Here is a 15,964-nt window from a genome sequence, read left to right as displayed (position 1 = left end):
CTATTTTTATTCTATATCTATATTCAACATCTATATCCTATATAATATGACTATATTCTACATCAATATGCTATAACTATGTTCCCTGCTGGTAAACTGTAGGTGACCCCAGGTTATTTTCAGGGTAGCTGATAAATGGCACTATACAGTTCATATTAACTGTGTAAAGAGGAAGGAAGAGCTTGAACACATTTGTTCTAGATATTATCTTGAACTGCAGGCAAAGAAGTTTTCGCACTTCGCACCAGCTACCTTCTCTACAGTAAGAATAATTTTTACTTTAATTGTACTAGTTTACTTACTTAAAGTAACATTCCTATATCAAGCACAATAACCAATTAATGTGATTAGATGAATACAAAAAACAGACATAAGACTATGTATTTTGTTACTTAAAATTAATAAATATTTTGTTTATATCTGTAGAACAACGCCCTGAGAGAAACAAACTATGAATCTTAGAACAGCAGCAAGAGGATTTGTAGCTTTCCTTCTGTCATTACCAGGTTTGTACATTTACGTTGTGAACATTAAGTTGAACTGTTTCAATGGGTAACATGACACCCAAGCAACCTGAATGAAGAGAGGGTGAAACAACATGTTGTGAATTTATCTAATGACGTCTAGATAATTTACCTTTTTAAAATAACAAATATGTTCTATTTTACTGAATATTGTAGCGTTGCATTTGAGATTTAAAACAGGCTTGTTGACCATTTCCTGGTTACCAGGCAACTCAGAATTCAGTACAACATTGACAGGTTAATTAAGTTCCTATTTAAAGTGTTACAGTCTTAAATTGAGATTGTGAACTTATTATTAGAAGCCAACATTGGTCCCCTGCCTTGTATTGTGTCTGTTTGTGTCCTCAATCCCTTGATAATATGTGAGATGAAATCTCCATTATCACTAGGTGTAACACTAGGTATATCACTAGCTCTTAGCTGCATAATGTTGGTGTCCCATGATGTTCTCGAACGTTTCTCTGACAGCTCAGTGTCAGAATGAATCTCTAGTTGCAGCTGCACCAAGCCTCCATCTCTTATGTATCTTGTAATATTGTAATCATGCATTTCATCAGCTGAACCATCATTGTCAATGAGATGTGTTTGTTTTTTACAGCATTACAGGGTAATAGTAACTGGGCAGTGACTTACAGATCTAGTAATGTCTGCGCTTTGAGAGGATCAACGGTTGAAATCAGCTACACCTATAAATACCCTAAAGGATTTACGGTGGAGAAAGAACTGTGGTTTACTAATAAACACAATTATCAAGTTAATCTGACAGATATAATAGACTATACAGATCGTGTTAAATACTGGTGTGGTGAGAAGATCTGTAAATGGAAGACCAGCTGTACTATCTCTTGTACACTGAGAATCGAAGACCTGAGACAGAGTGACTCTGCTGATTACAAGTTTAGGTTTACAACAAACCAAGGCGGGGCCTTTAGTGGTGTTCCTGGAGTGAAGTTATCTGTGATAGGTAAACATTGATTACTATTGAATCTATTCAACTGTGTGTGTGTGTGTGTGTGTGTGTGTGTGTGTGTGTGTGTGTGTGTGTGTGTGTGTGTGTGCGTGCGTGCGTGTGACTGTGCACCTGCTTTTTTTCTGTTTGATCAGTTTTTCTATTTTGTTATTCATTTTGTGTAATTTCTTCCCTGGCCCAGATCTCCAGGTGAAAGTGTTGATTCCTCATACCAGGCGTAACGGGGTTTATCTGGAATGTCACACTATGTGTCATTTAGCTGGTTATCCTACGTACATCTGGTACAGGAATGGAATTCAAGCTCAACAAATGTCTACAAAATACTACTGGTTCCCGATTAACTCTGAATACAATTCATCATGTGCTGTTAAAGGATCCGAACATCTCCCCTCTCCATCAGTGTGTAAGAGCTCCACAGTACACTGACATGAGGCCAGACATGATGGGTCTTTAGTGTAAAGAACTACATGTAGTTTTAGTATGAATGGACCACTATCGTCCATGTAGAAGCAGTCTCCAGCCTCAGGGCAGGGCTACCAGTAGTACCGGGTAGGCTACTGGTACCACTGATACCATTTTAGATTTGAGAAGCACAGACAGAAACACACACTACTTGCTTTTGATACCATCCATATGAAAAGCAGGATAAGTACTAAGTAAGAAAAAGTTCCCCTCGTATACGGCACCAAAGGGTTCACAGCCAAAGCCTGAAGCTAACGAAGGTACAAATTAGAAAGATAGCCGACTGCATAGAGTTGCTTCTGAATTATTATTTAATATTATTTATTTATTATTTAAAATAGATAATATAGACAAAGGGCTGTCCAGTTTTTATGGACTAATTTATTTTTTTTATCTATTGACAATATGACCGCAGCCAGTTCATAATGAGCAACATGCGAGTACAACCTGTAAGCTGCTCTTCAAAGATAAACTGGATTCAATACAAGGCTTGGAAATGCTCATGACACTAGCCTTACAACTTCCTTAATACAATTTGTTTAATAACTAATGAAATATAACTGTCAACAGACACTCCAAAGACCCCCTTGGTGAGAGTGACTCCCTCTGGTTTAATAAGGGAGGGCAGTTCAGTGAATCTGACCTGCAGCAGCAAGGCCAACCCAGTAGCAAAGTACACCTGGACCAAGGTTCCTACACAGCATTCCTCCGGACACAGCATCGAAGGACAACAGCTTTCCTTTCATCCCATCCAGTCTTCCGACTCTGGACGATACCTCTGTCAAGCTGAGAATGACCTAGGGACAAAATCTTCCTCCCACATCTCTATTGATGTGAAATGTGAGTAAAGGAACACAGTATAACATCATAACACAGATGTTAAAGTTTGTACAACAATGTCAACATTAAGATGAACCATCTAAATTTGTCCTGCATTCCACTCCTCAAATGTCTTCTTTATATCATAATTCATATAAATGTACATCATATTTGACGTATGGGATGGGCCTGAACACACATTTGTGATATCAAGACCCCCTGGTTAAATAAAGGAGGGCGGTTCAGTGACTCTGAGCTGCAGCAGTGATGCCAACCCAGCAGCTAACTACACCTGGTTCAAAGACAACCAAACTCTGCACTGGAAATCAAGTCAACCTTATACCTTGGACCCAGTCAGCTATAAAGACAGTGGAACGTACCGCTGCCAAGCAGAGAACCAATATGGATATCTCGGCTCCAAATTGTTTTTCATAGCTGTCCAGTGTAAGTGGAAAATGATAATATTAAAAATAAAATTTTAAAGAATAATTGTTACGTCCCTCGCTAGGGAAAGGGGAGGCAACATAAAACCAGATATTTTTGGTAAAGTAAAGTAATTTATTTACACTTGGATATTAAATAAATTACTAAACTTGGATATTCAACCACACAAACACACAAATAGAGGAGGTGAAACTAACAAGGAAATCTGTTTAAATCAAAGAAACAAAAATATCAAAAGGAGGACTCCAAATTACATGGTTGGAACAGCACCCCTGCTCCTAGTGTCACCAACAAAGGAGAACTGAACATGTGTTTTCAGTAGTTCTAAACGCTTTACCTGGCCCAGTCCCAGAGTAGCTAACAAGAGCCTCAATCTACTCAACTAACAATTAGTAACGCACAAACCAACATGAGTAAAGACACATTGGCAGCTATGATTTGCAGCTTGCCAAATCTGTAGTGTTTAATATGCAAACATATTTGATATCTCAGGTCTTACAAAATGTTTAGCTGCTATTCATGTATTGCTATATTCCTGGTAAACTATCACATTGATATTTAATTATTGGAGATAGCATTCTGTATCCCACTGACATTGCAGTTATGTGCATGGTTTCATATCTTTAGGATGTAAATGTATCATTGTGTTTATGACAGACGCACCAAAGACCCCCTCAGTGAGCGTGAGTCCCTCTGGTGAAATAAAGGAGGGCGGCTCAGTGACTCTGAGCTGCAGCAGTGATGCTAACCCAGCAGCTAGCTACACCTGGTTCAAGAACAACCAAACTTTACCCTGGAAACCAAGTCAACTTTATACCTTTGACCCAGTCAGCTCTAAAGACAGTGGAAAGTACCTCTGCCAAGCAGAGAACCAATATGGATATCTTGGCTCCAACTCGGTTTTCATAGATGTCCAGTGTGAGTGGAAAACGATAATATTAAGGTTAAAGTTAGATAGTAATAATACAAATCTGTACCGTCTAAGATGTCAACATATTTGCTATATACTGTCTTGCAATACTGTTTAGCTGCTATTCATGTATTGCTATGTGCCTGGTAAACTATGAGTCACAGTGATATTTTATTATTCGAAACAGCATTCTGTATCCCACTGACATTGCAGTTATGTGCATGGTTTCATATCTTTAGGATGTAAATGTATCATTGTGTTTATGACAGACGCACCAAAGACCCCCTCAGTGAGCGTGAGTCCCTCTGGTGAAATAAAGGAGGGCGGCTCAGTGACTCTGAGCTGCAGCAGTGATGCTAACCCAGCAGCTAACTACACCTGGTTCAAGGAACATGAAGGCTCAGTGGAAGAATTAGGAGAGAACTACACCATCAGTAATATCACATCTGAGCTTGGAGGAAATTATTACTGTGAAGCTCGTAATGCAGTTGGACTTCAGAATTCAACTTTGTGGTTCCTTAATGTGACAGGTAATTGTTCCTTTAAAATAGCACATTGTTTAAAGACCAACCAAACACTTGAAAATACCTGAGTACCAGCACCATCGATGGTAAGACACAGACTCTGTGTTGCCACTTTCATTAACTTTGGTGCTGTACGACCCTAGTTACATGTATGTCCAAGTTTTAGAGTAAGAGTATCCATAATATTTTTTCATCAATTGGAGATCTGTTACATTTAGACTAAATGTAATATATATATGGACAGTATTTCATCCTTCACATGAATCAAGTGTTAAATCACTGGGTTTCAGCCAAATCATCATCACCATCATCAGTGACTACAACAACTGTGGCTGCAGGAATTGTTGCTGTTTTACTGGCCACCATACTCCTCCTCATCTTCCTCTGGATGAGGTGAGATATTCTCTCTCTCTCTCTCTCTCTCTCTCTCTCTCTCTCTCTCTCGACAATCATTACTTCTTCTTCTTATCTCTCTATTCTCTTCCCCAGAAGAAAGAGGGCTTCTAGGAAAGCACGTGGCCAGGGAGGAAGGCCAGATACCGGGGAGGAGGTGAGCGACAGGAAGCTATTTGTTACTATGACTCCTTTGACTCCTCCTTCCACTACCGACTACTCACTGTCGGTAGTCACTCCACTCCAAGCCCATACCCCCAAAATCTCATGTACTTACCGTTTCTGTAACTTTAAGCCCTTTCGCTATGAGACCTTTATGACAATATGCAAATACAATGCCCAAGAGATTAGCTTTAAAGGGGAACCATTACACAAGGGAAACCAAATTAAATAGCATGAATGCTTTTTTATAATACTAACGTGACTCTTAGATAGAAACGTGTTAATGGCTGAGTTTATGTATTAAAGTTCTATTTATGTTATGTTTAGTCACGTCTATTCACGCTTGTCATTTCATTCTAATGAAAAAGTATTAACATTTGTTTACTTATTGTTACATTTCAATTTTTTTTTTGTTAAGGGGTAGGACTAGATAAGTTTTTTACTTCCTCCTACCCCCTTTCGAGCATGTGGCAAGTGTGTCTGTTTTTTGTTTTTGTTTTATTTATTCATCTACTATTTTAACTTTGTTTTTATTGCTTACGAGTACCGAAATCCCAGACAAGTTGGATCAACTTTTCCAGGTTAATTTTTTTGTGAGATCAAGAGTGAGATATAGAGTGGCAGTGCGATCTAGGCTGAGATCAAGGGGACAAACTGAGCGACTTCTGCCAGTGAGCAGAATGAGAAGACAGAGTGATAGAAGTAGTGATGTCTAATCCAAGCAAACAAAGATGTCCTACAAGCTCAACTGTCACTGAAACCTAGCAAATTAGAAAGAGGAATATGTTCAAGAAGGAGAGTCCTAAAGTGAAACCTACAGCGGCCTGCACTGTGGAACCACTAGTCATCCCCAACGGTCTCTAAATGAACCATAAAAACATGAGCTTCTGAACAGCCATTTAAGAGTAAAGTGTTTTCTAAATGTACTACTCTGTCCTCTCTCCCCGTCAGTCTCCTCCGTGTCCTGTGTATGACAACGTCTCAGCTCTGACCAATCGCTCGGCTTCTGCAGCACAGAGAGAACAAATAGAAGAGCAGGATGACCTTCACTATGCCAGCATCCACATCTCTCGCTCAAAGAACCAGGAAGTGCCTTGTGGGTTTGCTGGTGCTCTGGTAAAGTCTGATCATACAGAGGTCCTTTACTCTGTGGTCAACCTTAAAAGACCCAAGGCTGTCCCTGAGTAAGCACTCTTGATATTTCTCGAAAATAAACTTTGTTGATGAGACTTCATCATCCCAAGGGACAGCTTGTGGAGGCAAAGCCATTTATAAACCGTGTAGAATTTACTGAGTTTCTTAACTTCTCTTTATCTCTTTTTCACTTCTTCTTTTCAGCGACAGTAAACTGATGTCAGAGTTGTATACCACCATCAAATAAACATCCCAGAAAATGCATTATTTTGATATAGATTCAGCATTAAATGGGTTTTAATAACATTTCTAGCAATAAATGTGTATTTTATTGTCATAATCATTGTTCAGTGATTGTATATGTTGTTTAGTTTGTTAGTTACTACGAATACTCTTCTCGCCAGAAAAAAACGCTTGCTATCATTGCTTTGTTGGTTGATATGCATGCTGCTATCACTGAAAACCAAACAAGGTTGACATTAATTTTATTCTCAGTGGAAAATGTAATATTACGCTTGTTTTGGCATTAAAATGTGCTTGATAACGTGGCTCGCTGAAATGTGCTTTTTATTCTCATAATCTTTTTTCAGTGATTGTATATGATGTTTAGTTAGTTAGTTAAACTGCTTATGGTGTTTTTCATGTTCATATTCTCTTTAAGAAATAACCTAAATGATATATGTTATTACAAAACACGTATTTCAAACATGTGGAACCATGCAGGCTGGTCTCATAAAACGTTCATATGATATCTTATGAAACCAATGTTCCATAAGGTTCCTACAAATGTCCGGCAGCACGAGTGATCAGTGCGCCTGAAAACATTGCAACACATGCAATATTACGATTGTTTCGGCATTAAAATGTGTTGATAAAATTCCTGATCTCCTGATCTCTAGGTTCGTGACTGGTTTGGCAGAAATTGATTTTGCACATATGGACACAGCCATATGTTGTTCAAATAACTCAGACTAAATCAGATTAAATAACTAAGTGAAAAGGGGGCTTATTAAATTGGTTGCAATCTGCAACTAGACAACTAGATACCACTCAATCCTACACACTTTACCTTTAAAGTCTGCATAACCCTGTCAACATTAATATGAATCATCTAAATTCCTCATGCATTATCCTGCTGTATCATTGGTATCAACGTATCATCATCTTTTAACAATGACCTCAAGACCTAGGGCTAAAACCCACATCTGTGTAATCAGGTCTGGGGAAATAGTGGAGGGTAGTCCAAGCCTTCAATCAGTATCTTCCAGACACATCACACATCATCATCATCACAGATCACTTCAGCTGTAAGTACAGATGCTGTCCTACTGGTCTCCATCCCCCTCCTCATCTTCCTCTGGATAAGTTGAGATATCCTCTCTCTCTCTCTCTTTCTCGCTCTTTTTTGCCATACATTTCTCCTGTTGCTTCTTTATCTCTCTGTTCTCTTCACCAGAAGAAAGATGGCTTCCAAAAACCAGGGAGGTAGGCCAGATACGGGGGTGGAGGCAGGAAGCCATTTCTTACTTAGCCATCCTTGACTAAGACGCACAAATGCCCGAGGCAACACCCCAAAACCACATGTGAAACGTCTAGTTGTTGCTTTAGCTGTTCCTGTAAGTCTAACCCTGTCACTCTGAGAACTTTCTACCAATATGCAAATATAATTGCCAAGAGATGAGCTTTTAAGGGGAACTAGAAAGCACAGCTACGCTCTATTGTAAGATAGTAGTGCTTCATGCTTGTTGTGAAAAGTGGTCCGCAAAATCAATTCTGTTGATGCGCACAGCGTAAGCAAGCAGACTAAGCACCCGCCTAACTTCCCCTCTGATTGGCTTACCATAGAATTTTACTCAACCCCAGCCAATCGTCATCACTTTTGCGGTTGTCTCGTGCTCCCGCCCTCACCAAGGACAAGGGAGGAACAAGATTTTCTGTCACTCGGCTCAGAGGTCCGATGCAAAACACCTGCCTTCAATGTAGTAACACAACACATTTTTTGAAAGTAACGATAACGGCGTTATAATAATGAGATGAGTAATCAATTAGATTACTCGTTACTGGGGTTAGGGTAAGTAACGGCGTTACTTATTGTCAGGGTTGGGACAAGGAGGGTGTAGACTCAAGCGCAGAGATGGCTTAATTTAGTGGTATTTATTGTAACCAAGTCCAAAGGGCAAACACACAGAAGATCAGAGAAGTTCAAAATCAGAAATCTAACAAAGGCAAAATTCCAAAAAGAAAAAAGAAAACTAAACATAGGTAGACTCTTGGTCAAAAATACAAAGAGTTCAAAGCGTCGTACCAAAGGGCAAATCCGAGTGGGTAATCCAGAGAACAGGCAGGGGGGTCAAAACACAGTGAATCAATAATAATCTATCTTTCTCAGGTCAGAGTTCAAAGTGGCACAACAAAGACTAAGCACAGAACATTGTCAGAGGAAGGACTTAAATACATGGCTTGATTGGTCATGTGACAGGCCAGGGAAACGAGACACAGGTGACAGGAGTAATTGGGACTGCAGGGGAACAGGAAATACCTAAATAGCATATGTGCAGCCACTAGGGGCCGCCAGAGTCCAAAATGCCAATAAATATCTCAGAACCATGACACTTATAACGCCGTTATTCCCATCACTGCCTAAGAATAAGTCCCGCCTCCGGTTCCCTCGGTCAAATGTCTATGGGAAATAACATGAGGTTTATGAAAGGCATATTTAACGGCACCGACAATCCAAAAAGCCAGTCGAAACTATATGTAAAATGTGTGTAGTTCAAAACGTGACGCAGCTTTTACTTCTTCTCCATCTAAAGAGTTTGTTATGTACGCTCATTCATAAACCTCATGTTATTTCCCATAGACATTTGACCGAGGGAACCGGAGCCTCGGAGGCGGGACTTATTCTTCAGAGGTCTATTCACCCCCAGAGACGCTGTCAACGCCTCTTGCACACTACCTCCGTCAACGGACGCATCTCATTGACTTTGCATGGGGCGCCCTGAGGCGTGCTGGGTCCGAAGGCCCACTGCTGATTCTGAACGAACTTGTCTTCGAGATGGACGTGTTCTAACGCATTTTTAGTCAATGAAATGTTAACACAACAGTATATATTTGACCATTTATTTTTTTTAATTTTAGGGGAAGCTGAGCTTCCCTTGCAGTCTCATAGAGAAATCGCCACTGCTGTGTAAAGAGGAAGGAAGAGTGATGTGAGTACAAAAAACAGACATAAGACTATGTATTTTGTTAGTTAAAATTAAGAAATATTTTGTTTATATCTGTAGAACAACGCCCTGAGAGAAACCAACTATGAATCTTAGAACAGCAGCAAGAGGATTTGTAGCTTTCCTTCTGTCATTACCAGGTTTGTACATTTACGTTGGGAACATTAAGTTGAACTGTTTCAATGGGTAACATGACACCCAAGCAACCCGAATGAAGAGAGGGTTAAACAACATGTTGTGAATTTATCTAATGACGTCTAGATAATTTACCTTTTTAAAATAACAAATATGTTCTATTTTACTGAATATTGTAGGTGTATCACTAGGTGTATCACTAGCTGTCTCACTGTGTTTATCACTAGGTGTGTCACTAGCTGTCTCACTGTGTTTATCACTAGGTATATCACTAGCTCTTCACTAGCTGCATAATGTTGGTGTCCCATGATGTTCGTGAACGTTTCTCTGACAGCTCTGTCAGAATGAATCTCTAGTTGCAGCCGCACCAAGCCTCCATCTCTTATGTATCTTGTAATCCTGTAATCATGCATTTCATCAGCTGAACCATCATTGTCAATGAGATGTGTTTGTTTTTTACAGCATTACAGGGTAATAGTGACTGGGCAGTGACTTACAAATCTAGTAATGTCTGCGCTTTGAGAGGATCAACGGTTGAAATCAGCTGCACCTATAAATACCCTAGAGTACTTACGGTGGAGAAAAAACTGTGGTTTACTAATAAACACAATGATATAGTTGATCTGAAAGATATAACAGACTATACAAATCGTGTTAAATACAGCTGTGTTTTGTCCAGCTGTTACTGGGGGCCCAGCTGTACTGGAACTTGTACACTGATTATCAAAGACCTGACACAGAGTGACTCTGCTGATTACAAGTTTCGGATTACAACAAACCATAGAGAGGCATTTAGTGGTGTCCCTGGAGTGAAGTTATCTGTGACAGGTAAACATTGATTACTATTGAATCTATTCAACTGTGTGTGTGTGTGTGTGTGTGTGTGTGTGTGTGTGTGTGTGTGTGTGTGTGTGTGTGTGCGCGCGCACATGCGTGTGTGTGTGTGTGTGTGTGTGTGTGTGCACCTGCTTTTTTTCTGGTTAACCTGTTTTTCTTTTTTTTTATTCATTTTGTGTAATTTCTTCCCTGGCCCAGATCTCCAGGTAAAAGTCAATTCTCCTACCAATCGTAACTTGGTATATCTGGAATGTCACAGTTTGTGTCATTTACCAGGTTATCCTACGTACATCTGGTACAGGAATGGAATTCAAAATGATCAAGGAATGTGGTTCCAGATTAACTCTGAATACAATTCATCATGTGCTGTTAAAGGATCCGAACATCTCCCCTCTCCATCAGTGTGTAAGAGCTCCACAGTACACTGACATGAGGCCAGACATGATGGGTCTTTAGTGTAAAGAACTACATGTAGTTTTAGTATGAATGGACCACTATCGTCCATGTAGAAGCAGTCTCCAGCCTCAGGGCAGGGCTACCAGTAGTACCGGGTAGGCTACTGGTACCACTGATACCATTTAAGATTTGAGAAGAACAGAAACACACACTACTTGCTTTTGATTCCATCCGCATGAAAATCAGGATAAGTAAGTAAGAAAAAGTTCCCCTCGTATACGGCACCAGAGGGTTCACAGCCAAAGCTTGAAGCTAACAAACGTACAAATTAGAAAGATTGCCGACTGCATAGATTTCCTTTTGGATTATGGTTATGGACTGCTTATTTATTTTTATTATTGATTGACAATATGACCGCAGCCAGTTCATAATGAGCAAGCTGCTCTTCAAAGATAAACTGGATTCAATACAAGGCTTGGAAATGCTCATGACACTAGCCGTACAACTTCCTAATCCTTTCTTTTTATACTTGGGTACATACTCAGCTTAATTTTATTAATACAATTTGTTTAATAACTAATGAAATATAACTGTCAACAGACACTCCAAAGACCCCCTTAGTGAGAGTGACTCCCTCTGGTTTAATAAGGGAGGGCAGTTCAGTGAATCTGACCTGCAGCAGCAAGGCCAACCCAGTAGCAAAGTACACCTGGACCAAGGTTCCTACACAGCATTCCTCCGGACACAGCATCGAAGGACAACAGCTTTCCTTTCATCGCATCCAGTCTTCCGACTCTGGACGATACCTCTGTCAAGCTGAGAATGACCTAGGGACAAAATCTTCCTCCCACATCTCTATTGATGTGAAATGTGAGTAAAAGAACACAGTATAACATCTTAACACAGATGTTAAAGTTTGTACAACAATGTCAACATTAAGATAAACCATCTAAATTCGTCCTGCATTCCACTCACTCCTCAAACGTCTTCTTTATATCATCATTCATATAAATGTACATCATATTTGACGTACCTCTAGATGGGCCTAAAAACACATTTGTGATATCAAGACCCCCTGGTGAAATAAAGGAGGGCAGTTCAGTGACTCTGAGCTGCAGCAGTGATGCCAACCCAGCAGCTAACTACACCTGGTTCAAGGACAACCAAACTCTGCACTGGAAATCAAGTCAACTTTATACCTTTGACCCAGTCAGCTATAAAGACATTGGAACGTACCGCTGCCAAGCAGAGAACCAATATGGATATCTTGGCTCCAACTCGGTTTTCATAGATGTCCAGTGTGAGTGGAAAACGATAATATTAAGGTTAAAGTTAGATAGTAATAATACAAATCTGTACCGTCTAAGATGTCAACATATTTGCTATATACTGTCTTGCAATACTGTTTAGCTGCTATTCATGTATTGCTATGTGCCTGGTAAACTATGAGTCACAGTGATATTTTATTATTCGAAACAGCATTCTGTATCCCACTGACATTGCAGTTATGTGCATGGTTTCATATCTTTAGGATGTAAATGTATCATTGTGTTTATGACAGACGCACCAAAGACCCCCTCAGTGAGCGTGAGTCCCTCTGGTGAAATAAAGGAGGGCGGCTCAGTGACTCTGAGCTGCAGCAGTGATGCTAACCCAGCAGCTAACTACACCTGGTTCAAGGAACATGAAGGCTCAGTGGAAGAATTAGGAGAGAACTACACCATCAGTAATATCACATCTGAGCTTGGAGGAAATTATTACTGTGAAGCTCGTAATGCAGTTGGACTTCAGAATTCAACTTTGTGGTTCCTTAATGTGACAGGTAATTGTTCCTTTAAAATAGCACATTGTTTAAAGACCAACCAAACACTTGAAAATACCTGAGTACCAGCACCATCGATGGTAAGACACAGACTCTGTGTTGCCACTTTCATTAACTTTGGTGCTGTACGACCCTAGTTACATGTATGTCCAAGTTTTAGAGTAAGAGTATCCATAATATTTTTTCATCAATTGGAGATCTGTTACATTTAGACTAAATGTAATATATATATGGACAGTATTTCATCCTTCACATGAATCAAGTGTTAAATCACTGGGTTTCAGCCAAATCATCATCACCATCATCAGTGACTACAACAACTGTGGCTGCAGGAATTGTTGCTGTTTTACTGGCCACCATACTCCTCCTCATCTTCCTCTGGATGAGGTGAGATATTCTCTCTCTCTCTCTCTCTCTCTCTCTCTCTCTCTCTCTCTCTCTCTCTCTCTCGACAATCATTACTTCTTCTTCTTATCTCTCTATTCTCTTCCCCAGAAGAAAGAGGGCTTCTAGGAAAGCACGTGGCCAGGGAGGAAGGCCAGATACCGGGGAGGAGGTGAGCGACAGGAAGCTATTTGTTACTATGACTCCTTTGACTCCTCCTTCCACTACCGACTACTCACTGTCGGTAGTCACTCCACTCCAAGCCCATACCCCCAAAATCTCATGTACTTACCGTTTCTGTAACTTTAAGCCCTTTCGCTATGAGACCTTTATGACAATATGCAAATACAATGCCCAAGAGATTAGCTTTAAAGGGGAACCATTACACAAGGGAAACCAAATTAAATAGCATGAATGCTTTTTTATAATACTAACATGACTCTTAGATAGAAACGTGTTAATGGCTGAGTTTATGTATTAAAGTTCTATTTATGTTATGTTTAGTCACGTCTATTCACGCTTGTCATTTCATTCTAATGAAAAAGTATTAACATTTGTTTACTTATTGTTACATTTCAATTTTTTTTTTGTTAAGGGGTAGGACTAGATAAGTTTTTTACTTCCTCCTACCCCCTTTCGAGCATGTGGCAAGTGTGTCTGTTTTTTGTTTTTGTTTTATTTATTCATCTACTATTTTAACTTTGTTTTTATTGCTTACGAGTACCGAAATCCCAGACAAGTTGGATCAACTTTTCCAGGTTAATTTTTTTGTGAGATCAAGAGTGAGATATAGAGTGGCAGTGCGATCTAGGCTGAGATCAAGGGGACAAACTGAGCGACTTCTGCCAGTGAGCAGAATGAGAAGACAGAGTGATAGAAGTAGTGATGTCTAATCCAAGCAAACAAAGATGTCCTACAAGCTCAACTGTCACTGAAACCTAGCAAATTAGAAAGAGGAATATGTTCAAGAAGGAGAGTCCTAAAGTGAAACCTACAGCGGCCTGCACTGTGGAACCACTAGTCATCCCCAACGGTCTCTAAATGAACCATAAAAACATGAGCTTCTGAACAGCCATTTAAGAGTAAAGTGTTTTCTAAATGTACTACTCTGTCCTCTCTCCCCGTCAGTCTCCTCCGTGTCCTGTGTATGACAACGTCTCAGCTCTGACCAATCGCTCGGCTTCTGCAGCACAGAGAGAACAAATAGAAGAGCAGGATGACCTTCACTATGCCAGCATCCACATCTCTCGCTCAAAGAACCAGGAAGTGCCTTGTGGGTTTGCTGGTGCTCTGGTAAAGTCTGATCATACAGAGGTCCTTTACTCTGTGGTCAACCTTAAAAGACCCAAGGCTGTCCCTGAGTAAGCACTCTTGATATTTCTCGAAAATAAACTTTGTTGATGAGACTTCATCATCCCAAGGGACAGCTTGTGGAGGCAAAGCCATTTATAAACCGTGTAGAATTTACTGAGTTTCTTAACTTCTCTTTATCTCTTTTTCACTTCTTCTTTTCAGCGACAGTAAACTGATGTCAGAGTTGTATACCACCATCAAATAAACATCCCAGAAAATGCATTATTTTGATATAGATTCAGCATTAAATGGGTTTTAATAACATTTCTAGCAATAAATGTGTATTTTATTGTCATAATCATTGTTCAGTGATTGTATATGTTGTTTAGTTTGTTAGTTACTACGAATACTCTTCTCGCCAGAAAAAAACGCTTGCTATCATTGCTTTGTTGGTTGATATGCATGCTGCTATCACTGAAAACCAAACAAGGTTGACATTAATTTTATTCTCAGTGGAAAATGTAATATTACGCTTGTTTTGGCATTAAAATGTGCTTGATAACGTGGCTCGCTGAAATGTGCTTTTTATTCTCATAATCTTTTTTCAGTGATTGTATATGATGTTTAGTTAGTAAGTTAAACTGCTTATGGTGTTTTTCATGTTCATATTCTCTTTAAGAAATAACCTAAATGATATATGTTATTACAAAACACGTATTTCAAACATGTGGAACCATGCAGGCTGGTCTCATAAAACGTTCATATGATATCTTATGAAACCAATGTTCCATAAGGTTCCTACAAATGTCCGGCAGCACGAGTGATCAGTGCGCCTGGAAACATTGCAACACATGCAATATTACGATTGTTTCGGCATTAAAATGTGTTGATAAAATTCCTGATCTCCTGATCTCTAGGTTCGTGACTGGTTTGGCAGAAATTGATTTTGCACATATGGGCACAGCCATATGTTGTTCAAATAACTCAGACTAAATCAGATTAAATAACTAAGTGAAAAGGGGGCTTATTAAATTGGTTGCAATCTGCAACTAGACAACTAGATACCACTCAATCCTACACACTTTACCTTTAAAGTCTGCATAACCCTGTCAACATTAATATGAATCATCTAAATTCCTCATGCATTATCCTGCTGTATCATTGGTATCAACGTATCATCATCTTTTAACAATGACCTCAAGACCTAGGGCTAAAACCCACATCTGTGTAATCAGGTCTGGGGAAATAGTGGAGGGTAGTCCAAGCCTTCAATCAGTATCTTCCAGACACATCACACATCATCATCATCACAGATCACTTCAGCTGTAAGTACAGATGCTGTCCTACTGGTCTCCATCCCCCTCCTCATCTTCCTCTGGATAAGTTGAGATATCCTCTCTCTCTCTCTCTTTCTCGCTCTTTTTTGCCATACATTTCTCCTGTTGCTTCTTTATCTCTCTGTTCTCTTCACCAGAAGAAAGATGGCTTCCAAAAACCAGGGAGGTAGGCCAGATACGGGGGTGGAGGCAGG

General features: G+C 39.7%; 2 protein-coding genes across 2 annotated transcripts; both read left to right on the top strand.

Moving 5' to 3' along the window:
- Nucleotides 1-191: 191 nt before the first annotated feature.
- LOC311342192 (B-cell receptor CD22-like) lies at nt 192-6,890 on the top strand. Its single transcript, XM_084467006.1, has 11 exons — nt 192-262; nt 427-506; nt 1,123-1,488; nt 1,676-1,897; nt 2,527-2,796; nt 3,877-4,137; nt 4,399-4,659; nt 4,944-5,046; nt 5,143-5,203; nt 6,160-6,392; nt 6,547-6,890. Exons 2-11 carry the CDS (start codon nt 452-454, stop codon nt 6,587-6,589), a joined length of 1,875 nt encoding a protein of 624 aa, XP_084323132.1. The 5' UTR covers nt 192-262; nt 427-451; the 3' UTR covers nt 6,590-6,890.
- Nucleotides 6,891-9,314: 2,424 nt separating this feature from the next.
- On the top strand, nt 9,315-14,999 carry LOC311342187 (sialoadhesin-like). The gene is made up of 11 exons (XM_084467002.1): nt 9,315-9,551; nt 9,627-9,706; nt 10,164-10,529; nt 10,737-10,943; nt 11,535-11,804; nt 11,974-12,234; nt 12,496-12,756; nt 13,041-13,143; nt 13,252-13,312; nt 14,269-14,501; nt 14,656-14,999. The coding sequence occupies exons 2-11, from the start codon at nt 9,652-9,654 to the stop codon at nt 14,696-14,698; spliced, it is 1,860 nt and encodes a 619-aa protein (XP_084323128.1). The 5' UTR covers nt 9,315-9,551; nt 9,627-9,651; the 3' UTR covers nt 14,699-14,999.
- The last annotated feature ends 965 nt before the right edge of the window (nt 15,000-15,964 follow it).

The sequence above is a fragment of the Micromesistius poutassou genome, assembly GCF_964030765.1.
Source record: "Micromesistius poutassou genome assembly, chromosome: 4".
In the NCBI taxonomy this organism is placed as follows: Eukaryota; Metazoa; Chordata; class Actinopteri; order Gadiformes; family Gadidae; genus Micromesistius; species Micromesistius poutassou.
Note: the sequence above shows the minus strand (reverse complement) of the source record. Positions and strands in the feature narration are given on the sequence as shown.